Raw genomic sequence first — 27882 nt, 5'->3', positions numbered from 1 at the left:
CGAAATATTTTATAAAGCTCTCGATACGAGCCGCTCGCTGTTCTCTCCTCCAAGGTAAAAAGCTCGAGGGCATTATCTCCGTTACACTACAGCGCTGCATACCTATATAGAGACGTTGAATTCGCGCGGATCGTCGCGACGCTCGACCTCTATTTTCCTATACTGTACACGCATACGCCGGCGCAGCTGTATCTATTTTCTCCGGTCGCGACGCAGCCGGACCGTTTTAAAGCGTCTGCGATATTTCGAGCTATAGCCGGGTTGCGCTCCTCGCACATTATACACAGAAAGTCGCGAGACCGGCGACGAGCTTGCACGTGCGCCGGATAATCCCCTTGGATCATCGTCGTTGTACGCGATTAATCGCTGCAAAAATCGATGGTATCCATCGAACTACAGTGGCTACGACTCCGATGAAAAAAAAGAAAAATCTCTTCTCGCGCGCGATTGAAAACGACACATGCGTGCGTATACATCGGAGCTTCCGCTTCTCGCGCAGCTCTACACAAGATCAGCAGCGGCAGCAGCAAAGAGAGGAGCATGGAAGGAGGGAGAGAGAGCGCGCGCGAGAGAGAGAGAGAGAGAGAGAGAGAGAGAGAGAGAGAGAGAGAAGGGGAGGAGCCGAACGGCTGGCCTACTCAGTCCGCGAAAGGTGCCTGACAGTTCGCGCCTTCCGCTCCCCCGGCGAGTGTCGAGACTGCATACCTGCGCGCTGTATTAATCACTCGATATTTACGCCGGATTATTTTTCAAATCTCCCGCGACGCTGCATCAGCCCCCCACACTGGACTCGACGATCGGCAGTGAAAGTGGTGTATACAGACGGACTAAAGCTATGGCGACAGCCTTCGGAAGGACACGCATGTGTGTATACGAGAGCAGCAGAAGCAAGCAGCAGTATGTAGTAGTAGTAGTCTCTCTCTCTCTCTCTCTCTCTCTCTCTCTCTCTCTCTCTCTCTCTCTCTCTCTCTCTCTCTCTCTGCGTGGGACGTCCGCCGGACGACGACTCGTGGGAGGGCCGGATGTAGCTGATTAAGGAAAATCCGGAGGAGAGATGCGGATGCAGGAGAGGGAATTCCGCAGAGGCGCCCGTTACAACATCCGTGCGCAGCGCGTGAGGTAACGTTGTTGCTGCAGCTTCTGTATATTTATTTATTGTCGTCTCTTGTATATGGAGTGATTTTCTAGATTGACGTCTTGCGTGTATTATAGCTCTCGGAGAGTCGCGCAAGCGTTAGCATCAATTATGAGCGTAATCTAGATGTATAGTCCGGAGTGCGTAGTTCTTACGAGCGACTGAGGGCATTTCAATTTAGCGTCTATAGTTGCGGGTCGCCGTGACGAAATGAAAAAACGATGTCGAAGAGGTTCCACAAAATCGTTTACACCGCATGCAGCGATCGATAACACACGATGAAAAACGCTCTTCTCCTCCGACACTATTGCGCATCTGAATGCGTGACGTGTGCGTCAAATCGATCGAGTATAGCTATAGCTTCAAGCGTCTATCTCTCGTCATCTGCTGGTCCATATTCCTAATCGTCAGCCTAGCGAAATGCCTCACGCTGATAGTTCTGCGGGCGAAAGCTCCTTTCTTCAAAATAAAGTTACAGACATCGATTCGACGCGTTATAAACGTTTAGCGAATTACGGGTCGATGACAGTATAATATAACAGGACCTATATAAATGCTGCACGACGACACACAGCGTAAATCATCAACGATCAATCGTCGGCCGAGTGATTCTCGAGAGAACAAAGAAAATCGGTTATGAAACTAGCAGCTCGTATATGTATATATACCGAGAACTTCCCGGCCAAGCCTTCGATATTCAAATAAACACGCAGTATTAAAGCCTCCTGCAGCTCTCGCGAGATGTATAGAAGAAACTATATACAAGCGCGTTCGCGTATCCCAAAGCGACGAGGTGTACGATGTTTACGTCGACGAGACTCTCTCCCAGCTCTCGACATAATATTATTTCAGCCTCGCGAAATGTCGCAGTCTGTGCAGCTGAGGAGCTTTGATTTCTGCGCAAAATTTTATAACGAAATAGCCGATTCACGAGCGGTCTATCAATGAAGCGAGGGTCATATCAGCGAAAAAAAAATAATGAGAAGTATGCCGTTGGAAACTAAAGAATGAAAGTTTATCGCGTTATGTATGGCAGCAATATCGCGGCGTCTCGACGGCGCACGAAATGTTCGAATGATTTCGATAAGAGCGTATAAGTATATTACGAGAGTATCCGATCTTCGCTCTCCCGGATATTTCTTTTCTCGTTCGAGCAAAATATTCAAACGAACAAATATACACTGCTAGTATCGAAGCTCTAGTACACTCGTACCGATCGCAAGCCTCCCGCGAAGCTCATCTCGTAATCTAACGGGCTTTTATCCGCCGTACTTCTATTTCACACACAAGCTCGAGGTGAAAAAACTCTCTGCGATCAAAAGCGAGCTCTCTTGCGCAATCGGTCATAATAGCCTCTTCTCGATACATAATTACCGTATAAATATCGAATGAGAGAAAAAGAACTTATACTCGAGACCAATACCCAGCTATACGAAATCCCTCTGTCGGTATGTGTTCCATCTCTTATACAAGATCTGGCCTGGCGCCAGCCGCCGCGTTTATTTTGGTCGAGCGTTTCCGCAGACCCGAGGAGTTCCTGCGCGAGGAAAAAGGACGAACTTCGATCGGCTCTATTAATATACCTTCTGAAAATTCATACCTATCCGGCGTATACACGCATACTTTGTATATACAACGCGAGTCAGCGCATCATCATCCTTGGCGAGTATGATATACATATAACGTGCGCGAGTGAGAAGTCATCGTTGAAAAATGTCCGACTAGTCGTCGCCGCCTCGTTACACATACATATGCGCGGCTCGCTGCAGATCTGCGCATGTATAGAGAGAGAGAGAGAGAGAGAGAGAGAGAGAGAGAGAGAGAGAGAGAGAGAGAGAGCTTCGCGGAATCGGTACGTCGTAAATGTCATTCGACGCGCCGCCGCCGCCGCCGTTGCGGTATCCTATATATTTGCGCGTGCTTTAAAGGAGAAATAAAAAATCGTATAACGCCTGCGTGCATTCCAACGAATTAATTATAGAGCATAACAACCCGATACACCCTCCGAATCGCGTAATCGCACGAGGTGCAGTGAAATTCCGGCGGGGCTTTCCCGAAGGTCATCCTCGTAGCGTTCGCGTCGCGCGCGCGCACGTGACGCCGAACTGCATCAGCGGTTCCGAATGCCACTCGCGTGCAACAGGTATTCGCTGCTCTCTACAGCGCGCGAGCGCATTCCTTCGGCTCTCTATCTCGCATATAGCCGTGTGTGTGTGTGTGTGTGTGTGTGTGTGTATTCAAATTTCACGATCCTCTCTCGTCTTTGTTAATTGTGATACGCGTCGCGTGTTATAAAGTGCGTTATTTATACCCTTTATAATAGACGATATAAAATTGAATTTAAAAGCCCGAGGAAAAAGTGCGAATTCCAGCGGACAAAATCGAAAGCAACAAAAGCCGCGCTCTCGAGCTCGCGAAAGATGAAAAGGGACCGAGTGTTTATAGAGAGGAGAGAAGGAGGCCGAGGAATGCGGACTCGCGCGGGCGTGTGTGTGTGTGTTGTGGCAGCGGCGGAGAGATGCATCGTGTATACAGCCAGCTCGCGGTCCAATGCTCGCAACAATGGAAGCCTCTGTCCGAAAGTGCCATTTCGCGCGTGATCGGTATTGTTGAATAAAATCGGTATTCGAAATATACTCGCGCGTATATCAAGCTCGGAAAATCTACGCACAGCCATAACAATGCACAACGAGATCGGATCCCCTCCCGCACACGATGCGTATCGGAAACGCGTCAGGTGTAACGGGCCGCGTAAGCGAGAGACTCCGACGTGGGAATTCTAATTAGAGAGAGAGAGAGAGAGAGAGAGGGGTAATGACGCCATTAAAGTCTGGAGCCCGACCAGACGGTATGGTCTGCTGCGCTTGCTGTACACGTACTCGCGTATCGGTGGGCGTTTCTGCGAGTTCTCTCTCTCTCTCGCAGCTAGTTTCGTGCGATACCGATTTCGGCGTTAAAACGCTCGCAAGAGAGCCGATGAGAGCGCCTCGCTATTTCCAGGCGTGAGCTAATCGCCGCGCACGCGCGAAATATGAAACAGCTCGCAACTATGCGCGCCTGTGTGATGTGATGTATAATAGGAAAAAATAAAGCGAACTCTTCTCGGTACCAGCGTATATGCTTCGCTGCTGGTGAGTAAGAGCTTTCGAATCAGCCTATACTCGACGCACCGATAAGTTTTTTCCATACTCGCGGAAACACAGTTCCTGTGCGTAGGTACTTAGACGCGCAGTATCACATATACGCAACATACCGATTCACGCGCGGCGCATATATAGAGCTAGTTGCAAAAGACAATGAAGTTTCGCGGGCTGCGCGCGAGGCTAATAATAGCGGCGAGTAAGCAGTATAGGCGCCTTCCTTCTTCCACGCGAAGCGTAAAATTAGCGGAGATAATGCTGCTACTACTAGCCGCTTCCGACGCGTCGATTCGAAAAAAAAAAACATCTCCGATGTATCGTATTCCTTGAGCGACGGGTGGATCGTTAAAAAAGGTCGCGCGCAAAATTAAGCCTGATCGGCAGCGGGCCGTGGTTTCGGTGCGCCGGAGAACAATGAGCACCACTGGAATGCCGAGAAGGCTCGGCTCTCTCGCGGCTCTTTAAAGTTTAAAAGCCCAGGCACGCACGCACGAAGCAGCGCTCGACCAAAGAGAGAGACGAGACGAGAGCGAGTCGTTCGAGCGGAGAGTTTTCTCTCTCTCTCTCTCTCTCTCTCTCTCTCTCTCAGCAAACTACAATATAGTTGTAGTGCGCGTTTATCCACCTCCGCGCATACGCTCGTTCTGTATCCCCATTTTTTTTTTCGTTTTTACCGTATACGTGTCCGTCCGGCCGATGATATCGGTCGTGCCACACGTGCTTCAAGTACGTCAGTACTTGAACAGTGTGGATCGGTATCGCGCTTATATATATACCGATTTTTTTACAGCGTGTGGTAGTTTACGTAGAGAAGCTAACGTAGAAAAATCGTGATTTGTTTCAGATGCCAGTAGTCGATGAATCGCCAGGCTACCGTACACCAGCTGGTAAGTAATTTTCTTTTAACGATTTATATTTACCAGCGACGATCGGTATATCGTCCAAATTTTCCGTACAAGCACACGCCTTAAAAAAAAAGAGAAATAGGCACACGAGCCGTACACTGTCGCGCAGCTCGGCAGCGCCTTTACGATTATGCAAAGCAATTATCGTGGAATGCGGTCAGCTGTTTCCAGCTGGCGTGACGTCAGCCATTACACGAGGAGAGCTCTGCCGTCGCTGCTGTTGCTGCCGCTGCTCTGTGCCACGACTCGTCTGCCTTCTAACATAGCTATCTCTCGCGGTATACCACTGGCACTTGACGACAAGTTTACTCATCTCGAGGATGATGCTGAAGCAGGTATTTCGTGTGTACAAGAAACGCAGCGCGTTATACGCTACGCGACCGGGTACGCGTTCGAAGTGTGTACAGAGCCGATGGAATTCGAACAAAAAATTCAAATTCCCGATGCGAGGCGTCCCGGTGGGCGTGTTGTAACTCGAAGCTCTCTCGACTCTCTGGAATCTGGATCGACGATCTTTTGTACGTACTATATATCGGTATGCGTGATCTATTAGATATATAGGCGCTACCGAAACTATAGCGCGTTTTATTATTCGAAACCTCCTCTCTCTAAATGTTAAAGCGTCTTTTACCGGGGACTACTGCCACCGCACTCGGAAACCTTAACGATCGTCTTCTCGGAACCCGCGAGTACATAACCGGTACATCGGAATCGGCGAGAACAAACACGGCGATTCCGCTGAAAAGCGTATCACTGGAATCTTCGCCACGTATCAGGATAATAATCGCTTATAACGCGTCGTTCCACCCCGATCGTCATCTATAGAGATACAGCATCGTCCCCGCGAGCGAATATCGTCGAGGGGAGAGGAAGAGAGCCGAGGGCCAATTACACGCCGACGAGCGCAAAAAATAATTGCAGCGCGAATCGAATTGATTATACACCTCACCCTAGCGCTGCAACATTGTATCGCGCTGAGCAGCTCCTGCTTCGCGGTGCATACAGTTCCTTGCACGCTTCTGCCTCTATAGCTGCATCAGAGATGCGGATCGACGATTTCGCGCGAGTTTTCTTTTTTTAAAACAATCGACGACTTTGCTGTTGTACGTTGTCTATCCTACATGTCGGATTCCTGAAACTCATTCCGTTATACAGCGTATAGTGTATATAGTAGTTCGGAGAGAGACGAGTCTCGAGAGCCGAAAGAATTAGCGAGATCCACACGTGGGTTCGTTCAACTCTCCGGCGCTATACGCGCTGCTATATAGCATATATATATTGGGCGAAAGTGCGCGCTCGACCTCGCGGCGGTCTCTTTTATTATTAGGCACGCGCGTGTGCGTAAGGTGCGCGCCCGTATAAACAAAAGAGAGCAGCCGCTCGCGCGGTAATGTTCTAGTTATTCGGGAGGGGCTATATAGATACTTTTTTTTCGCTTCATAGACGGATTTCTCTTGTGATTTTTCAATAATTAGCTCGGAGAAAAAATGGATAGACGTTTAATTTCGACGGCGCGGATCTGCCTTTATCAGCCGAGTTGCGCTTATCGGACGACCTATCCGCGTTACATCACCCGCGTCGCGCGCATACCGCGAGCGGCGTCGGACGAGATTCCTCTTTTTATATAATTATATGTCGTTGTGGGATATACACATTACATAGTTTTTCTATAAAAAAAAAATCTCCGTTAATTTCGCACCACTAGCTTTTCATCACGCTCATCCACAGTGCCGTGCGCGAATCGACCAATCAGTGCGGCTCGCACAAAACATACGCGTATGGTCGTCGCGCACGTGATATATCAGCGATGTGTGTGTGTGTGTATATAGGAACGTATAGGTAGTGTGTAATAGAGCAAAGCAGCACACGACGAAGAGCTAGCTCCGCGCGCAGCGTGGGAAATTCTGCGGCGCGCGACTCTCGCGCGAGCGAGCTAGCTCCGCAGTGACTCTCACGCGAGAGAGGATTAGGCTCTTTATTCTCTCTTTCTCTCCCTCTCGCGATCTCTGCCTTTTTCGAGAGGGAGATTCGAATTTTTCGGAGAGGAAAGTGTGTGATTTTTTTTCGCCTTGTATATACCCAAGCTTTATTGGAGTATGCGTTAACGATCGATTGGTAACTCCGAACGTCGAGTCCTTGTATCGTCCGGCTAATCGACCCCCGAAAACCCGCTAACAAAATCAACGCAACGAAGCCAACCTATCGTCGATCTCTCTCGTCCAGTTTCCCATCTCGGCGGCTGCATTCCAGCACTATGGGTCCCCCACAAGCTCCTCTCTCGTCGCGCGATGCAGCAGCAGCAGCAGCAGCGCCTCGGGAGAAAGGAAGGGCGACAAAGGCGCGCGGAGAAGGGATGGATACAGGAAGAGGGGGGGGGGACACCTCGAGAGCTCTCGCGCTCGGCGCGGGTTTCATTCAGTACGGCCCGATGAATGAACGGCGCCGAGTCACGGGGCAATACGTATACCAGAGTGCAGCATCGCCAGCAGTCTCCGCATACACGTATATATAGGTATACACGCGCGCAGTGATGGACGGAAAAGCCGAAAATTTCGAGTATACACAGAGAGAGAGAGAGAGCGGAGGAGGTCCTCGAACGCGGAAGTGAAAGCTATATACACACAGCAGTCGTAGTCGTCGTGGTCCCCCACTTCTGTACTGTGTGAGCATGTATATATATGTATATGTGTGTGTGTGTACTCTCTTTTGAAATGTGGGTCACGCAGAGAAGAGGAGGTGGCGGTGCGGCGGCGGCGCGGGCTTCCGATCTACGTCACTTCCCGCAGCGACGACGACCGGCTCACACTTGGCCGAAGGCACTCGGAGCGCAAACAACTACGTCGTATGTATAGTGATAATTCGCACATGTACGGACTTCTGTGACGTTAGGAGAACTCGTGCGCGAGATCGGGAGGATTGTGTGCTGGTGAACTCGGATTTATAGTATAGTATAATTGGTGGATCTATAGCCTACGTGTGCAACGATGCTGTCGAGGACGACGATTATCATCAGGTAAAATTTTTAACGTAAAACCGAGAGAATATAATACGATATACTGTGTACAGAGAGGCGCCACCTGCGCGTCTCTCTCCGTTATATACGCGCGCATACGCAATGCCGACCTGTTGCGCAAATGCATAGAGAGCCGTCGCGTCGCGCTCGCGACAGCCTCGTTATGCTGTGCAGACGGTGTGTACGATTGCGCGCTCGGCGCAGTTTAGTCATGCGCCAGTGACTACTGATGCATGCACGCTCTGTTCTCTTCTCTCTAGGCTCGCTGTGATATATTATATTCGGATTTTTTCGATGCGTTATCGAATACACTGTAAAATTTGAAAAACAAATTCCAGGACAATTCATTTCCCGGCCGAAGTGCTCGTCGAGAAACGGGTGCGTCAGACGTAGTCTCGACTTGCGTCATAGTCGAAGAAAGATTCGTGCCCGCTTTTTTCCTCGAGCGATAACTTAATGCGCGCGAGCGTACGGGGAAAAAGCTCCGCGACACGCGTCGAGCGCGTGCTTTTCCTGCTATGGAAAATCAAATTCGATGCTTTCCTTACCCGGAGACTATAACTTTGCGATTTTTACACTCTCCTGCGCGCACATCACACATACACCGGGTTATCACGCGTGTAATACACTGCATATCTGTAGCATAAATTATCGCTGGAAACACGGATTCCGTCGGAGTTGCGCCATTGTAATCGTCGAATTTCACGGGCTTATCATCTAATTCGCCTCGCTCGCGCGAGAGAAAACAAGCTCGTTATACATTTCTCGAGCTTTCGCTCCGCGAGGAATGTAATATACTTTTCTCCCGAAATATACCGACGAGACGCTTCCGCCCCCTCCCCGTATAAATACTCTCTTCTAAACGTTACCCTTTACACACATGTGCGTGCGTGCGTGCGTGCGTGCGTGTGTGTGTGTGTGTATATATATATATATATATATATATATATACCCGAGAGCGGAATGCCTTCCTCAGTAGGAAAGGAAGCCAACTTCCTTCCTCTCCGCGCGCACACGTTGCGTACGTCTATACACACGCACACAAGCGCGCCGTTTATATAATCCATCCTATGACGTCAGTCGCCGCCGCCGCTGCTTTAATTCATTCATTACTCGAGCTTCCTTCCTCTCTTTCTCTCGCGCGTTGCGCTCTCTCTCTCTCTCTCTCTCTCTCTCTCTCTCTCTCTTGCAGCTGACTGATGCATCGACAGAGGGCTGAACGCTTTTGCCGCAGCGGTGGGCTAAATTTTATTCAAAAATCCCGCGCTAGTAAATACACTCGAGTTATTGGAGACGCGCGTGAGTGTATAAAATCGAGAAAATCGAGCGAGAGGAGTCTGGAAGGCGTCTGCGCTTGGCCCCTCTCGGGGCGGGTCGACGTCCCCGCGCGCTGATGTAAGCCAGAAATAGAAGCGCCGCTTATGTCACCTACAATGGGACACCGACGCCCCGAAATACATCGACGCGACGACGACTGCTACTTATTTATCGAGGAGCCCACGGGCATATAAATCGACTTCCCAATTATAATAGCTCGACTATAGTTGCTTTACACTGTATTTATTGAATTTTTAAATTTTTTTAAAAAAGAAACTCGACGGCGTAAAATTAACCATAGCCGTTGTAAGCGCGAACAGTATAGACTTATAAATCCTGCGCTCTGTGGCAAGTGCTGTGCACTCAATTAATTACAGCGAATGCACATTCATTGCAAATTAGGCAAATGCATACAGCAGTTTTACACGTTTAATTTGCCCGGCAGATATAAACCAAGCTACGAGCATACATATAAGCGATATCGCTCTTGATTTATTATTTTTAACGACGATCCGATTCGAATCAACGCGTGAGCGCTTTTATCGGAAACAATTGTATTCATTTGAAGAGGCGTTTCACACCTCCGCCGCCGGCGGACTTTCCCCTCAATTACGCCCGATCGCGATGTGTTGCGCTTCCGTAATTAATTAGCCCGGTTTGCATCATCTAGATAAGTGACGGCGCGCTTTCAACCCTCTGCGAGCGTTACCTTTATTAATTTCGCTCTTAATCTATCTCGTCACCCTTGATTTTCACCGGCGAGTCTCACGCGCACGTATGTAGGCTAGTGAAACAGCTGAGTGTATGCGTAATAAGAATTAAATGTGCACCTCTTCCGGCCTTTCTCCCTTGGCGATTACGTTTAGCGGTTATAATTACGCGGCGATCGGCTCGGGAAATATAGCTTGCGCTCAGCTCCTGCAGATTTACCGTATGCGTATATACAGTCGGGAATAATTTTAAACAGTTTACGCACGACAAAGTGCGCGAAGGGGACACCTGCCCTTTTTACGCGCGCACCACACGTCGTATATAATATAGCCCGAGAGGGGATGGCCGAATCGACGAATTTTTCAACTGTAAATGCGCGAGAACATTGTTGTATAACGGCCGCGTCGCGGGACAAGGAAAAAAAGAGAGAGAGAGAGAGAAGCCCTTGCATTATATCAAAAACTGGATCGATTCTTTTCTTCTTCCGCTCCGCTTCTTCCGACCTTTGAATTCGCGCCGTGTGTATAGGAGTGTCTCCCCCTTGAGAGAAAAAAATCTTCTGTATCTCTCGGCTTGTCTGAACTTGCGCGGGAAAGAGACTGTAGTTTTAAAAGGAGAGAATCTCCCTCTCAACGGCTGCTCTGCGCCCTCGGGGTGCAACGCATACCCTCTTTCTCTCCATCTCGTCTTTATTATCATTTTAGCGCATACGTAAGAGCCGATAATCAACAATTTTCAAAATCCATACTCCTCGAATTCAATCTTGACGCCGGAGAATACTCGGCGCGAAAACGCCCGAGATATTATACATGTTGGTACATGCGGTGGCCACAGGCAGGTGTAAGACGGTATATACGGAGGAGGAACAGCTGCTCACACAGGCGCGCGCCGAAAAGGAAAGAGGGAGAGTCGCGCGCGCGCGCGCTCGACTATATATATATATATATATATATATATATATATATACACGCATACAAAGTATGTGCCTATAAGGAGCTCGGATGCATAATGGGGAGGCAACAGCGGGCTCTCTTTTTCACGCAGTGCCGTATATATATATAGCTAAGGGCAGATGTGTCAGAGACACGTGCCCCTGCTTCCTTCCGCCGAGTGGAAGTGTGTCCTTATTCTTTTTTCTCCGCTGCTCCTTCCGAGTATACAGTATATAGTATACACGTCGCGTGTATTCTATCGCGCCAATGAGCGAAGCTCGAAAGATTTCGGACGCGTGTATTGTTCGACGACGAGATCCTTATATACTTCGAGGCGACGCGTGTCAGCCGCTGACGCGCGCAGGGAATATTTTAAAATGTATAATACTTTCTGTAGATCGTAGAACAAAAATCAAAGTCGTAAAAATCCTCTCAACCACACAGTCCCCCCTCCTACAGTATACGTATATGTGTCCCATCCACACGTCTTCTCCCCCCCCCTCCCGTATATTTACCCTCGGATTATGCCAGCTGCTTGTTAGAGCCGCCGCGCCGCCGCAATCAATCCTCCCTTCTTCCGCGTGTGCTCGCATTGTATAGTCTCGTCTGGGCCGTGGTAGTGTCGAACCGGCGCGAGAGTGAGAGATTCCCGATGCTCGAACGCACTCGGCTTCACGCGTGCGACGATCGAACATCAGTATTACAGTGTCTTCTTACCCGTATCGGTGTGTATTATATTATCGTCGACGTTCGTAAAAAAAGCGCCGGATGAAGGGATAACACACACACACATACGTGCGCGGAAATTTGATTCAGCCTGATTGGTCCGAGTTCGTGGCTGGAATCGTTGATCTACCGGCGCCTATACTATACATATATTCGCGAAAACGTCGAGTGAACTCACGACGAATTTAACGATTTATTTCTCTTCCAGTGCGGACCACGTCGCGGAGGATAACTTTTTCTCCGATCCACTACAGCCTTGCTCGACTTCTATGGTGAGTACACACCGATACAGGGGAAAACTACTCGACTCTTTTACACACACGCGCGCGCGCATCGGACGTGAGAACACTACTTCGTGCGACTTTTTGACTCGCTGTGGTCCCACGCGTGCGCGTACACGCATAGCTTCATGGAGCTGTGCTTATAGCGTTTCGAAATTAGCTCTAAACGGCCGTAAACGCGGCGCGCGTGCAATTAGTCATTTCGGGAGTAGGCCGTGTGTCACGTTATATAATCCGCGCAATCGACTCTCGAATCTGCAGCGATGACGGCGCTTGTTATCGTTATCGCCCGCGCGCAAGTATACACCTATACGGTTATACATATGTGTGTGTATGGCTGTTACGGCACACACGTATGTATAGCTAACATCCACGCAATCGGTCAATGACACCGGGAAAGAGGGAGCGCGTTATAAGCGTGTGTAGTAGCCGAAAAGTGCCAAGGTCCCGTTTTATTGAGCGGCAAATACCCGGCGGCTTTGCGCGCCGAATTTCTAGATAAAATTACAGCCGTCTCTCTCTCTCTCTCTCTCTCTCTCTCTCTCTCTCTCTCTCTCTCTCTCTCTCTCTCTCTCTCTCTCTCTCTCTCTCTCTCTCTCTGCGTGCGCCAATCAAGCTTTCGTGACGCGTCGCTGTGTGTGTTATAGTCTGTGAAGCTCACTTCGGGCGTATGTGTGGAATGGAGAGAAAAAAGAGAGACGAAACTCTCGGAGCTGGAAAAAAGGCAGCGAGCAATTAGCGAACCTTCCAAACTTTTCCGTTCGAGCCGCCGGCGCAGGTAAATTTCGATTCCGAAAGAGTCGTCGCGTACGTGTGTATGTGCGGTGATTGGGGAGAGAGAGAGAGAGGGGGGGCTTATCAGCTCGTGCACGAATTTTCGAGATCGTTTTGTGTAGTTATAGGTTTGCAGTGGAGTTTCGGCAAAGCGCTATTTGACGTGTGGCACGTTTTGACGAGCCAGTCGAGGTATAACTTTGTGTATAATAGTAAAACGAAAAATCGTATTATTATAAGATTTTCCAAATTCGTATCGAATCAGTCCTAAATTTAGTAGTTTACGGCGGATGACGGCTCTAGGGTTCGATGAACTCTGTAGCCGAGGACTTTGTTTTTACACACACACTCGCTCTCGTTCTATTTCCCTCTTTTATTTACGATTTAAAGTGTATATCCCAGAATTTATGGCTATACGCGCAAGTCGCTCCGATTAGAAGCCCTCGGCGTTGCGTAAGTCGCCGAAAAGTTTTTTCGCTCCGCCGGCGCCGTCTTTCTTCTCTCGATTATAAAATCTGTATAATACTTAAATTTTGGAACGAATCCAAATTCGCGTTACGAGCTTATATTACACACGCATACATGCACAATCAGTTATCAGAAAAAGGAAGCGAGGTCAACAGTCGCTTAATTCGCAGCCACCCGCATGACGTTTTCGAATTTCCCGCTATAACGAACCGGCAATATTCTATGTATAAGTTTATATGACGGATGAACCCGCGCAAAACGTTACAGACATTACGTGTATATATAACTCGACCGGATGTTCCCAGGTGGAACGGTTATCGGACTCATTTTTCTCCCCGCAATATCTGCCGGCGATTGCGCCGCGCACTGTCGACGTGTCTTCTTCGTATTATACACAAACGGCGCCAGTAGTCTGTACGGATTACAAAAGAGCGTATTTCGCAATTTTCACGCAAGTACATCACAAACACACACGAAATTCCAGGAAGCTCGAGAGAGACCCTCGGATCGATCGAATTATACCAAGGCCGTCGAGTCTGGCGCCGCTTTTATGTATCTCGCGAATTATGACGATTCCTAGATATACATCTAACACACTCGAGCTTATACCTGATGCGACGCCGGCGGTGTACACGCACACATCCATCGCGTGAATAATGCGAAGCGCGCACGATACGTCATTGTCAGCTTCTTCTTCTTATATGCTCCGCGCGAACGCGAGAGATTCTCGCCGCGAGTTATATACGCTCGATACATTATGGATAAGGCTTATCCTCTCCGGCTTTTCAATCCGCGTGCTGATCGTCGTGAGAAAACGTGTGGATTCTTCGATTTTTTTGCCGCTGCTGCTGTCGTCGATTAGCGACTATGTATGTGCCGAAGGCGTCTCGTCGAAAGATGTTTAAAAGCTACGGCATATGACAAGCGCAAGCGCGCCTGCTTATATTCCAGAAAACCTCTGCACAGACTCGCGAGCGCATTCCGATGGGCCCTTACGAGACGTTATCTGGCGTTTTCAGTGCGTTCGAAATCCCGTTGTATAAAGCTGTTCAGCATAGAGCGTATTATCGAGAGGCGAAAATAAAATCCAGTATATATATACCAAGGAGGAGAACACGTCGTATCGAAAGCTGAACTCAGAGGCGGCTGGTCGGATAAGTAGCCGCGGCGAGAGAGGATATACACAGCGGCGAGTGAAAGAGAGAGAGAGAGAGAGAGAAGGAAGGGACTGGACCCGTACCTGCATTCCATTCCCACTGGTCCCGTAGGTCCTTGTATAGGTAGCCTCCCCCCCCCTCTCTCACTCGCATTTACTTAATCGTCAAACGACCGCAAAGGACTCGCCGTGAGAGGATCTCTCTCCGTCTCTTCTTTTTTCGGCGGAGCTTTTTCTCGGAAAACGAGAAACGCGATTCCATTATTTAAGCGATCGGCTGCCCCTCCAAGACCAGTCTCGTGTGTGTGTGTATGTGTATGTTATACGTATATGTTATATTCAAATCGCGCGGGTAATTATTATAGAAAAAGAAACGCCGTCGCGGGGGAGTGTCCCCAGGCCTTCAAGTTTGACACAATGGCCATATACCCCGTGCATCGGAGCTGGTTTACACGGAGATATAGTTTCTTATTATACTTATGGATCTATACATTCTCAGGGGTGTCGATGACCGAGTTCGTTTATAATTGGGCCGCGGAATTTTTTCGAAGCTATACTGCGCCGTTGTATAATACGTTGCTTACATTTACTCGAGACGATGGACCCTCGAGAAACTGCGCGTCAGTTTCCCAGCGCGACACGACTATCGAGTAATAAATCACAGAAAAGAACGAGTATCATAGTTGCGGCGACACCACGAGCTGTATGGTTCAGTAATTACACTCTCGTGACGCACGGGGAATAAGGTTCGTTAACCCTGGCGCCACTTCTCGATACCTCGCAATACTTTTTTTCATCCATCTCAGTCCAAAAAGCTGCAACATCGATCTCACGCGTATGGCCAGAAGTTCAAAAGGAAGCGCAAATCGCCGGCGGCTTTCGAGAGAGAGAGAGAGAGAGAGAGAGAGAGAGAGAGAGAGAGAGAGAGAGAGAGATATTCTCGGCGGGGCTCCGTCACGCGTACAAATAGCTGACCTCGCGCGTCGACATCAGCTCTATCAATGGTTCTCGGCCTCTCGCTGAATGGCCGCTCAGTATGCGTATGATACATATATACACTTGCGTATAATAATATATACACTTGGAGAGATAGCGCACGCGTGTGCGAAGAGGTCACTTCTCTCGCGGTTGAGAATTTTTTCTCAATCAGCTTTCTCCCCCGACTTTGCGAAGATTTCGACGGCGAGGAACGACCGCGCGTATTATTGTAAAGCCCGAGTGACAAAGTCCAAAGAGATTAGCCCGTCGCCGACTTGACCCTTCTATCTATCAGCTCTCTTTCTCTTTTTTTCTGCTTCTGCTTCGAGCTAAATAGCGGATGTTGCCCAACTTTTTCGCTTTGTCTCGTGCTTGAGAAACTCGGCCGCTTTGTAATCGAAATTTCGATTACTCGCAGCTCAATGAGATCTCGCGTGTCTGTGCGTGCGTATGCTCGAGATACGCGGACAAAGAATTATAGCTTCGTTTCGTTGCGTTTTTTTAATAATAATTCACTCGCTGTGAAGCTCGGGAAAAAATGGGAAATCCCGTCGACGCTACAGAGACGCGGGATAAAGTATTGCGCATTAGGCGAGAGCGACTTGAATTGCAGTTCGCAGAAGCCGAATTACGCGGCTAACTGCGCGATTCGCGATAGCTCGTGACTGCGTGCATAACAACTTTTTTAAACAATGTGTAGTAGCTCGTTCTCGATCCCCGAGAAAAATGAAAAATATAGAAGTCAACGCGAGTAGAGAGCGAGAAAAAATAGAAGCGAACAGAAGTTTCAGCTAGGAAGAAGCGAACACGCGCGCCCGTCTCTCAGTCCGGGAACTAATGGAATTTAATTCATGCCGTTCTATTTTCGTCTTAATTAGATTCGAAGAGCACGAGCGCCTCTGCGCAACTAAGCAACGCTAGATTTTTTTCGTCGTGCTTTTTCTTTCGAGCCGTCCGTCGTCTCTTCTCCTGGCGGCGCGTGTGATGTGTATTTCAAAGCGATATTTACGCAGAGAATTATTTGACGAATGTGTTTTTTGATTTTCGCTGAATAATATCGTTTCGTTGAAAAGGAAAGGTTTTTCCTGGCAGGTTATGTAAAGGCGAAGATTTTTATGAATTCATTAAAATTATAAGGTTTTGGAGACTTACCGCGGTCGGTAACGCAGGTTTCGTACAGGGGGATAGGGTAGGGCACACATTGTCAGGCGATCGATACATTACCGATAGCGAAGAGCTGCGTTATCGACGGTGCGTGTTACCAACCATAGAAGCCTCCTTTTGCTTGTGGGTAAAGTAGATTCCAGACATTTTATTTTAGAAGTGTTTAACATCTGAAATCTGAATCGCTATAAAATGCACAAATAATCCCCTTCGACATTCTGCACAGTACTAATGTAGAATAATTTCCCGTTTGCAAACTTCAACGTTGACATAACGATTCTCGAATTCCGTTGAGAACATAAATCCGGATAACAAGTACATGCGCGCATAATCAAACGACAGAGATAATGGACCTCTCGGTATCATCGGCGCATTTCCAAGCGAGGACAGAGCTCCTCGTTCATACTCTCGGATGAAAATTATTATCCACCGATACTAATGGCACGAATCTCCGTACGGACCTCCGCGACTTTACGAGGGAGGAAGTACGCCTTAATCGATCGGCTCTCGGCGCATAAAATTAAAGTTTCCATAGAAATATGTACCTAAATAACCCGAGAAGTCGAAGCAAAGCGTGACGGCAAAGCCGTAATTTCTATACACACGAGCACCGCTGTAGGTATACCGAGACTCGGACGAACAAGCGCAGACCTCGAATATCACCGGTCATCGTGCGGCTAAGTATGGCATTCCACGCGAGCCTTTCCGTGACCTCTGGAGCATTTCGAACGCTTCTCAGCCGACGGCGATTTCTTTACTTCGAGTCGTATTTACTTGTAATGTAATTTGTTTAAGTGAAAAATATCCAAAGCGTTTTGATGAAAAATTATAACTAAATCGTTATTAAAATTTGTCAACCATAAGCTATGTAATATAACATATATTTAATGCACACCCTCCTGTTGTTTTAGGACTTCCAAGGAAACAACTCACTTTCGTCTGTGAGAATGGCTCCAAATCGTCAAATTCCTTGGCGCCTTTAAAGACGGAAGAAGAAGAATAAGAAGCAGAGGACCGTGTCAAAGAAACGCCAGCTCATGCTTGACGACGAACCGCAGCTCATATACACGAAATATACACGCTTCCAATAATATTTGCTTTCCCAACCACGAGCACCACTCTGCATTATATATCCCTGCGTCATCCGGCTCACTTTTTCAAGCTAGATTATTAGGAGCAATATTCTCTGGGTCCATCGAGCGGATCGTGTCCAGATTCGAGAGGCTCGTGTGCTTTTTCTTTTTCTTATCGTACATTGTTATCGAAATACTTATATAAAAGCTATTTTGATTATGCGTATATTTTTAGGATTTGCGGATTCATCGAGAGGTCGTCGTTGCAACGATCATAATGAAGACACGTGATGGAGAGGCTATCTGGTGAAGGAGCCCAGTATATAGACGAAACTGGTTTTCACAATGATTTGACAGATGTATTTGATTCTGAGATCATTGTGAAAGCTGATTTTGTTCCGAATTCAGCGTTGGATGGAGCGTTGACTTCGAATCTTGTACAGATATGGAGTAGCGAAATTTATATGGGAAGATAATGATTGTGCGAATACGGCATAGTTGCCAACTCTGTTATGTACTTTCTGAACCGTTATGTGCGATGAAAAAAAGTTTTATTTGCCGGATCCAACTCTTATCATTATTATTGCGTTGACTTTGAAATGTACGATTCCGTTGCATTAAAAACGACGACTGTCAAACTAATTAAAATACCGAATGTCGACGAAAATTGTACACCACATATAAACTAGGGTAATTAGATGAAAAATTACTCTAATCTGTCGACCATGACATATCACTTATCACTTATCAGTAATGCGACCAAATAAATACACCGATAAACTCCTAGCTCGATCAAAGCACGACACAGATATTTTTCAAGAAAAAAAAAGACGAACCCATAAAAAAACCAAATAAAAAGCCAATTAACGTCTAATCGTCCATTACATAAAAATCTCCTCATATCGGGCCGTCGTTATACCGATAAACATACCGACCGCCCACGTGCTCTCGCAAAAATTAATCGTTCGCCTATCCGTGTGTACACGCACACATTCGAATGTACTCATCATCGTATGTGCCAGCAGCGACGGTGCATAATTGTTGACAGATAAATAAATAGGCGTCCGCGCGCCGCGCACAAAGGAGCTTCTGTGCACGCGGGCAAGTCATTTCTCAAGGGCAGAGCGAGACGCGTGCTGTGCTCGAGACTCGAATAATATAACGATCGCGATGAGCTTTATACCGTCTGCGCGGACGCATCTCTGACGGTATTATTTCTGCCGACTCGCTTTTTCTGCGGACGCTTTTTATTGTTCTTGTAATCTGCGCCCTCTCGTGATTAATTGTTGTGATGGTTGGTTTATAATTGATTAGTTTAAAAAAGTTTTTTATACCACTGTTTTTATTACATATAGTCTGTACACAAAATAGCTCCTGTATATAAATTACCTCCATCTATGTTTCGAGTCATGCCTCTTCGTGAACCGAATCTCTGCGAGCCAAACCAAAGCAGCGACGGAGTAACCCACGAAAAGAATCGCGAGCAGCAGCTTCAGTAGAAGTCCTTCCTTGTGGTCCTCCATCTCCTCAAAAATCAATCGCTTGCCTGGTCCAGTCCAGGACTTTGGAACACCGGCTTCGACCATCCTCTGCAAGATCTTGTTGAACCTGTCGACGAACGGCGAGCCCTTCTCGTAAGCGAACGCCAGGTAGTCGTGCAAAAACGACTCCTTCGATAACTTCATCACCGGCTTCCTGTACTCCAAAGTCACCAGCTCGAGCAGATAGGTGGCCGACCGATAAGGAGCTAAACAGATGCAGTTGCGATACTTTGTCAACCTGGTGACACAGCCCTGTTGGTGTAACGGTTTGACTTTGGGTCCAAGCTGAGTGATGATCTCGCTGGGATCATGGAACGACTGGCGTTGGAGGAAAGCCGGCGCGTAGATCGAGAAACCCGATCGGCTTATCTGATCGGCAGTGTCGAACGGTACATCGCCGTCCAGCAGCTCGATGTCAGTGAGTCTGCTGAACGCGTCAGACGAGTACTTCATCCCCACGAATAGTAGGTTCAGCAGGACTAGTTGTTGACTCAGTCTTCGGGGTACTTGCTCTAGGGACATGCCCAGAAGCAGCTGTAACACGCAGAAGACTCCCCATTGGCGTTTAGGGAAGCGCAGCAGTCTAGCGATCAGCCAGAAGCAGATCACCAGGATCGGGAAGAGCAAGAGGTAGAGCAAGAGGTTGAGGGAGAGATTGAGCTTCGACATCGGCAGAAGTGGCGAGAGCACGACGAACTTGTTCTGCGAGTGAAGCTTACCGATCGCTACGCTATTGTTGAAGATGTTGCCGCCGACAAGGAACTGCGTGCCCAGCATGTTGACTTCGCCACTGCGTAGCTTGGCGAATATCAAGGGAAAGAAGCTGGGATCGCTCGGTTCGATCTGATGACGCAGAAAATTCAACGAGAAGTTGAGCTTCTTCGAGAGAATCTCGACGTACAGATAGTCGTGGCCTTGGATGATCGTCCGGTTTTCTTCGATGACTTCGGTGATGGTCATCATTGGAGGGTAGTTGTAGATCGGTAAGATCAACGTGTGGCCGTTCATGTCGCGAAGCTTGTCGGGGAAGATCCGCTGCAGGGACTGGACGTTGAACTGTTTCGTGAAGGGGTTGTAACTGTAGGGCTCTAAGTCGTTATTCGCGTTTACTCGAAGGATGGTGAGATCCAAGAATTTCAAAGACCAGCTTGCTGATAATATCGTTGTAATGTCGTCTTTGTTCGAGGATCTGATATTGTCGTTGAATGATATTACCAAGCACCTAGGTCGGATCTGCACAGGTGACAATTCTACGAACAAATTTAACAAGTCGATCGTTTCTTTGACGTAGGCACCGCTTCTACCTTTGTTCTGTAGAATTAGGAACAGAGCCGATGTTCGTGGATGGCGAACTATTGGAAAATTTAGAGATCGGTTATCTCTCGAGCTCATTAGTTTTGCAATGTCTATCGTCACTGTGGGCATCATTTTTATTATTGTTTGATATGCAAAATTTCGTCGCCGGATATCAACGTCTTCTTTGTTACTCGTGAAAGTAATAGCCTGAGATAGTTTATGACTCGTTATGATCTTATCAACGAGAGAATCCAGCCAATTTTCGTTTGATGGATGGACAACTTTTCCTTCTTCCAACATCGCCAACATTATTACGTAGACCAGTATCTTCATGTTTTCATTGCTGATTCTGCAATTACGAACAACTATACTCAATATTGATTCTGTTATTGTTTATGTGTTGGTCAACAATGATCGTAATATAAGTTGTATATACTATACTCATTGTAATACATCACGTATAAATAGATTCTTAACAAAGGCTTTTTTCGTGATTATGCTTCATGATAAGGCGCTAGCTGATCTATTATCGTACAACATTACACGAAATACGTATATCGTATCAAATGTAAATCCTTTAATACTAATGGATTTTTCATATCTTTAATGACGTATCTGATACCCTGGTAGAAATGTTAACGGTTAATAAGCTAAGTTTTAAGACACTTAGCTAAGTTGTGATTAACGATTAAACTAAATAAGCGTTTAACCGTTATAAATGCATAGATATAACGCATTAACTCATGATAAAACGAAACTTTTGCTTGAAATTTGTCAAATGACTGTTACAATCCAAAAATTGTAGAAAAATATGTTACAATTGTAAAAAATCCAAATATTCGTAATAAGACATATATACGTTTTAATGCCAAAAAAGGGAAAAACAATTTTTAACTTAATAATAATACCGATGTGGTATTACAGATACTTTTTTTTTTTTTTTACATGGCATTTGGAACTCGAAAGTTCATCGCCTCATCTACGCAAGCCTTCCACGCTGCCCTATCTTGTGTCAACCCCACCCAAGATGCACCTCTCCGATCGACACCCACCCGTCCTATTTCTACTAGATCCGCTTTTACGTTGTCCTCCCATCTACGTCTAGGTCTACCTAGAGGTCGCGTTACCATCGGCCTGCCCTTCATGACACGCGCTGCCGTACGGTCGTCTCCCATTCTCGCTACGTGCCCTGCCCATCCCAATCTGCGCGATTTTATTATTCTGTTAATATTTGGTGACGCGTACAGATTGTGTAACTCATCATTGTGTAGTCTCCTCCATTCCCCGGTTTCCTCATCTTTCTGCGGCCGGTATTACAGATACGCATCACTAAAATATTAGCAATATTTTAATTTATTTTTTTACATTAAAATTTGATAAAACTGGCCAATTAAACTTAACTTTTTAATGAATTTCTACCAGGATATAGTTCGTATGATAAAAATCTATTTTTGAATTCGTGGATCGTAATATTTAGGAAACGTAACTATTTTCAACTGGAATAAATAACACAAACGATTGGATAACTTATCAAAATAATTTACAAAATACAGGAAGTAAAATAAAAATAAAATATCAAAAGATGTTTATTTTCTAGCTTACTTTTTGAAAAGATCTTGTAGACCATCAATTCATACTAAGACGTATTTAAACTGAGATATCACTAGCTATTTTAAAATGTTATATAAGCCATTAAATTCGGGTAAGTGATGTCGCACCCTGTCACCCCCATGAGTGACCGTTAGTGTCGCGGTTTTAAAACATACTGATCGCGTGCGAACCTCCGTTGCCTTGGTTATACATGTGTCATGCTGACTTACGAGGCCTATTTCTTACACAAACAAAATTAGCCATTCGATTAGAGAATGTGTATATCGGGTTTAGTAGAAAAGCAAAAAAAAATACATAAATATACTTCTTTTTCAAATACTTCAAGTTCTCAGAGAATATATCGAATAAAATGTCAGATTTCAGCTCGCATAGCGTAAGCCGCCAGTTTAGTGTCAAAGCCGCGAAAAAAATAAAAGCTGCGTCGAAGACGTATTGCATTTATTTCGCGAAGAGCGAGAATATATCTGTTCGACGTGTGCCGGCGGCTGCAATGGCGACGACTTGCCAATTAAGCATCTAGAGCGCGAGGGGCTTTTTTGCCAGAATTTCCGGTGGCAATTTATCAAGCGGGAAAGATTCGTATCTACACCGGCGCGTCGTCGGCGCACACGAGCTTTGGCGAACAAGAAGTATGTAAGTACATCGGGTTCGGGAGTCGCGGCGAGAAAATAAGAAACGATCGAACAGCAAAGCTTGCTGCATATAGCTTTCTTGCAGCTGGCCATTTTCTTTGTAATGTATTATTAAGCTTTGTAGATTCTGCCATCGGTTACGTCTTTAATTAAACAAAGTGAGCATTTTTCTTCAATCTCCAAAAAAAAGCAAAGTCACGCAATAAAAGTCACCTGGAAGCGCACATTATAGGTAATTCGATTATCTACGTTTTTTCGACACTTTATTTATTGACACTTTCCAGAAATACAGCGCATGACTTCGCAAAACTTCCACATCCAAGGTTAACAGCACAGACACTCGAGCTTATTGTTAAATTATCAACGCACTCGAATTCAACAAAAAGGTACAACAAATCTCGAAAATAAAAGCAACCGGTAAAAACGCATCCTTTATCAAGTATCCAAGGCCCTCCGATCGCCGCAGTCATAAGAAAGACGCCGCGGGCTTCCGCGAAAATCTCCGTCTTCCGAAAGAAGGTGTAGACTCTCTTTCCCTCGTACACAAAACATGAAGACGTCGGGATGCGGCAAGTGCTGAAGCGGCAGCGCAGCCCTATCGAGTGTCACAAACGAGCCGCGTAACGAAAAAACGATGCAGCACGTGCTGCCTTTTCGTCAAAAATTCTGACGGCTCTCGAGAAAGTCGATGTGCTGGACAACTCTATCGGGATGCTCCTATACTGGGTAAATACATGTTTAATTCTTCGAAGTATTCAATTTTCACAGGGAGGTTTTTTAAGCAGGATTTTACTGCAAGAAAGCGTATAAAATCGAACAATTAAGAGCCATAACGAGCATTAATAGCAGTAGCTCCTTTCATAATCGACTCGAGCCCTATACAGCCACAACGAAGGCGAATTCGTCACCTCCGTACAGCAAGCTACAGGGACTGAAGCCAGCAAGTATATCGCCGACTCGGTAGAATAAAACAAGTGCGAGATCGAGATACCCCTCGTTAAAATCTTCGAGCGAATCGCTCCAAGCACGCGCGCGCGCGCACGGCTGCAACGCGATACACTTTCGTATACGTAGCGAGTATAGCGAGCTTCGTGTTTCAAGCTTGCGACCTTCGACTTTTAACCGAGTAGAAAAGCATTAGGCGTGCGTGTATACCTATATGTATATAGGAATGCGTAGATTCGAGATTGTTTTGACAAGCGGTCAGTGCAAAATTTATGCCGCAACGCTTGTATTCTGTAAGTCCATGCGCGCGTGACATTTTCTTCTTTCTCGTTTTTGATCGGTGAGCTGGGGGGATATTTTAGCCCATATTAGACGAAAGGAACGAAGCTTTACGAGCGAGCGAAGCGTGCTAAGCGCGTGTCTGAGTTTTAGAAGTTGAAAGCAGAAATTAATTGTCAGAAATTATTGATGTGGGTTTTGATGAGGAAATGCTTGTGCCAATAATGACTGAGTTAATTAAAAAAAATGTTGTATAATGTATAAGTTGCTGCATAGCCTTGATAAGAACGTTACATTAGAGAAAGACATTCTGCATACTTTGAAGTACTTCAAAAGTGCTTATCGTTGAAAAGCAATACGGTGTAGGTATATATTACTTCGTACGTGACTGTAGCAACACTGCACTATATAGCTACTCCTGCGGTCCACGAAGTGTAAGTCTGAGTGTTAGTATTGCCGTGGCTCTCTGGGAATGACGACTGTCTTATATAAGTTTAAATTTAATATAAAGATCAGCTTTAAATATTGTCAAGTTAACACTACTGAAATTTACAATTGAGTTTATAGCGTGACATACAGTACAAAGTAAGTACACTGTTTTTTTTCTTTAAATTTATCTTCAAATCGGTATCGAATATTCTAGCTTGCGTGCATTTTAACAATTTTGAAATTTATATATTGACTTGGCGCGTACAGATATATCGATATCGGAATTCGTTTTGTACCAACACCTACACTTTATTTATTTTTCTTATCGTCAAAGAAGTGCACGAGACCTAGAGTTGGAGTTTTTTAGTTTAGAAATAGCACTCGAAAACTAGAGACGTAGTTACGGATTTTCTTTGAAACGATCACATTTTTCTCTTCGCATAAAAATTGTTTAGTTTACACGAATAGCGATTCTCTAGATGCTTTACACAAGTGTACTAATTCTCTAATAAGTTTTAAATTGAATTTTTATGATTTGTCATTTATAAGTACCTCCATAAATATTTATTGGCTATTCTTTTTTACAGCTACTCTACTCGACTCCACTTACATTTATTAGATGTGAAAAAACAAGGATTTACTTGCAAAAATGTCTATCAATACATTTTGGACCTGCTTAGAAGGCACTTATGGAATACACATTCCCATCTACGTACAGAACATCATGCACATAATGGGTTATGACAATCCCGTTTCATTTCAAAGAATTACGCCTGCCAAGCTCAAGGAGATAGAAGGCTTTATGAGATCGATAAACTTTTCACCGCCGATCGACGCACGCAGTGAGGATTACTTCGGTATATTCTTTGCTCACGAGAGAGAAAATTTCTCGTTTACACCCGGTGACAAAGATCTGATTCTGGGATTAGTTGATCGAGTCAAGGAATATTCCCATGTATTTAAGAAACTTTTAAACTATTAATCATTGTATGTTCTGCTATTTTATACAAATACGTGAAAGTGAGTTTTGTTCATGTTTATGTGTTTATTTTTAACAATTACTTTACGGATTTGCGTCATATTAAATAACAATGCTGTACAGTTGTAACGATTTTTTTTACTGATTTACGAATTTTCATGAATTATTGAATAAAAAATGTTATAAACAAAAATATGACAATATCTATAACAGACATAAACGGGGACTGATCAAAATTGCAAATTGCTCTTGCGAATTCACTTTATTACGTAAGTTTGAAATTTTAATTAATTATGTTATATTATTACATAAGCCATATAACAGAGTTTGATGCAATCTCTCATAAACATAATTAATTAATCATTGCAATTCTATACTTCATCGAGGATTCATAGCGGCAAGGCATCAAAGCAGACAAAGGATTTTATTGATTACTATGATTCTTTTCCATTTTTATAACCGATACGGACGAGAAAGGTGTGCAAAAGTAAAATAAACGACATTTCTTTACCCGTGTGTCGTGTATCTTTGGCGGCTTATTTTGATTTCCTGTCACAAATGAGCAATTTTTTTATCTGAAATATAAATTTAGCGCAAATTTGAACAGGCAGGTTTATCGGAGTAAAGCTAACACACGGCGATAAGCAAAAAATTTTTGTCTAAACGGATTTCGTAAGACACGTAATTTCCGATTACTGTCTGCACGTGTGCGGACAAGATTCGTATCTTGTGCGGAGGTGTGGAAGTAAAATAACGAAGGAAACCGAGATAATGCAATAAACCGAACCCCTTGCGATCGATTGCATTTAAATCCTCGTCGAGTTTTTCATTTTTTTATAACAAAATAGTTAACGATCTTCTGCTTGGACTATGAAAAAATTAAAAGAAAGGCTATAAAAAGTTTCAAACCATAAAAAATACACGCGTGATTTAGCTGCAACTCAGGCACAGCTCGTAAAATACCTATATATTATGATAGGTGACATTATAAGTATTAGGAGGGGCGATTCGAAGCTCGTTGCGTATAAGTATATACTCGGTCTTCTTTGTCCGCTGCGTGTAAGTATTAGACCTCGACGAAAGTGGCCGCACTTGAGAAAGTGCAGCAGGCCTCGAGAGCAAGTTCAAAGAACCAAAAAAGGCCCTCGTCACCTCCGACATAGCGACTTTTCGTAAGTATACTTACAACCTATACTGCCAGTTTTATGGCTTAGGGCGCTAGACATTTTGCGATATTAAACTGCTTACAAAAGCGAACCCATTTGGAGGTTAATCTCGAGATCGCGTGAAAAATAATAAGTATATATATATATATATATATTATGTAAAAGCTGAAGATTACTTGATGATTTTGACTTACCTCAGCAGCAGAATAAGTGCGCATACTTCATCCAGTCTCTTTACTTCTACAGCCTTCGAAAATGTCGCAATTGTCACTTTTTGTGGTTATTGTATCAAACCCTGATATTGTGCTTCGAAAAATTGCAAGGTTACTCTGTACTTTATGTATTATCCAGCACCAAAGCCAGACGAATCTTAGTACATAGTATACGTATACTTATACGAAAACACTTCACAAAGTAAGTACAGGTGCGTTTTTCGACAGTTCTGAACGAAACTTCGGATCAAAATCGTCAGTTCGGCGCATCTACTTTTAACGTTTTTTGTTTCCTCCACGTACATTCGCAGAAGATAAGTACTCACTGGCTCGAATTTCTTTAAGTAATGGCACAACACAACGTCGAGAAAGAAAAGCCGCGATGTAAGGATATGATGTAAACAAAGGCGACCGGTGCGGCGGGACCAACTGACCGACTAGTGCGCGGGGGGAAGGGGGAGGTCGAAGAGGTCCGCGGCGCTGCACTCTGAGGGCGTCGAAACCCCGCGAATTTCAAACTAAAGGTATGGAGCTTTTTAATTACTTCGTTTATTACATACATAATATTATTCTCGTTGCACTCGGATGGTAATCATGGAGAATGGAGACGAGAGACAAAAAGAGTGATTTCAAATTTTCAACAGTATCACCATCAGCAGACGCAAGCGCGTGACTTTTTCATTTCTTTTATTCTCCAGACTTTTTACACCTATTCAGATATCAGCTCACACATCGTCGCCCTATATATCTATCCTTCCTGCAATGTAAATACATGCGCGATATAGACAATTTACGCAGGACTTATCAAAGTTGACTACTGGATTTCAAAAGTACTCGAGAGCCGGTTGGCATTTTTACGAAAAATTTTGTAAACATCAAGTCCGAGAGCGATAAGCGCGAATATCGGGATGTGCGCGGCAGATAACGTCCCGTGGAGAATCTCTATAGATATGTAAGTCGCGCATTATCTGCATCGTCGCCCTATCCCAGAAAGTACCTATATATGACTCTATGCTATA

At 45.4% G+C, this 27882-nt stretch overlaps 3 protein-coding genes, 1 long non-coding RNA gene and 1 other non-coding gene across 6 annotated transcripts in view; 4 read left to right on the top strand and 1 right to left on the bottom strand.

Annotated features, from left to right (window-relative positions):
* Positions 1 to 644: 644 nt before the first annotated feature.
* Positions 645 to 17911, top strand: LOC116738551. Of its 2 annotated transcripts, XR_004344786.1 has the most exons (4): positions 645 to 897; positions 5120 to 5162; positions 12088 to 12151; positions 17612 to 17911. It is a non-coding gene; the product is annotated as an uncharacterized LOC116738551 (long non-coding RNA). The 2 variants fall into 2 exon arrangements; XR_004344787.1 differs by lacking the exons at positions 645 to 897; positions 5120 to 5162 and adding an exon at positions 7199 to 8193.
* A 183-nt stretch (positions 17912 to 18094) lies between these two features.
* Positions 18095 to 18181, top strand: bantam (microRNA bantam). Its single transcript, NR_039040.1, has one exon. It is a non-coding gene; the product is annotated as a microRNA bantam (primary transcript).
* A 922-nt stretch (positions 18182 to 19103) lies between these two features.
* On the bottom strand, positions 19104 to 27382 carry LOC116416773. Its single transcript, XM_031926342.2, has 2 exons — positions 26846 to 27382; positions 19104 to 20959 (listed from the first exon to the last, which is right to left on the bottom strand). Exon 2 carries the CDS (start codon positions 20941 to 20943, stop codon positions 19159 to 19161), a length of 1785 nt encoding a protein of 594 aa, XP_031782202.1. The 5' UTR covers positions 20944 to 20959; positions 26846 to 27382; the 3' UTR covers positions 19104 to 19158.
* On the top strand, positions 24499 to 25678 carry LOC107980457. Its single transcript, XM_001604386.6, has 2 exons — positions 24499 to 24662; positions 25094 to 25678. Exon 2 carries the CDS (start codon positions 25156 to 25158, stop codon positions 25486 to 25488), a length of 333 nt encoding a protein of 110 aa, XP_001604436.1. The 5' UTR covers positions 24499 to 24662; positions 25094 to 25155; the 3' UTR covers positions 25489 to 25678.
* The window catches only part of LOC100121326 (transcription factor SOX-9-like), a 20845-nt gene continuing 20269 nt past the window's right edge, over positions 27307 to 27882 (top strand). Inside the window, exon 1 of the mRNA XM_031926507.2 lies at positions 27307 to 27387. The gene's annotated coding sequence lies outside the window, so the exon portion shown is untranslated. The remainder of the gene's footprint in view (positions 27388 to 27882) is intronic.

This window comes from Nasonia vitripennis, chromosome 3, assembly GCF_009193385.2.
Source record: "Nasonia vitripennis strain AsymCx chromosome 3, Nvit_psr_1.1, whole genome shotgun sequence".
NCBI classification, from domain to species: Eukaryota; Metazoa; Arthropoda; class Insecta; order Hymenoptera; family Pteromalidae; genus Nasonia; species Nasonia vitripennis.
This window is presented reverse-complemented; position numbering and strand designations above follow the sequence as displayed.

Coding starts and splice junctions, on each gene's coding strand:
- LOC107980457 (XM_001604386.6), top strand. CDS start 25,156: ATGTCTATCAATACATTTTGGACCTGCTTAGAAGGCACTTATGGAATA.
- LOC116416773 (XM_031926342.2), bottom strand. CDS start 20,943: ATGAAGATACTGGTCTACGTAATAATGTTGGCGATGTTGGAAGAAGGA.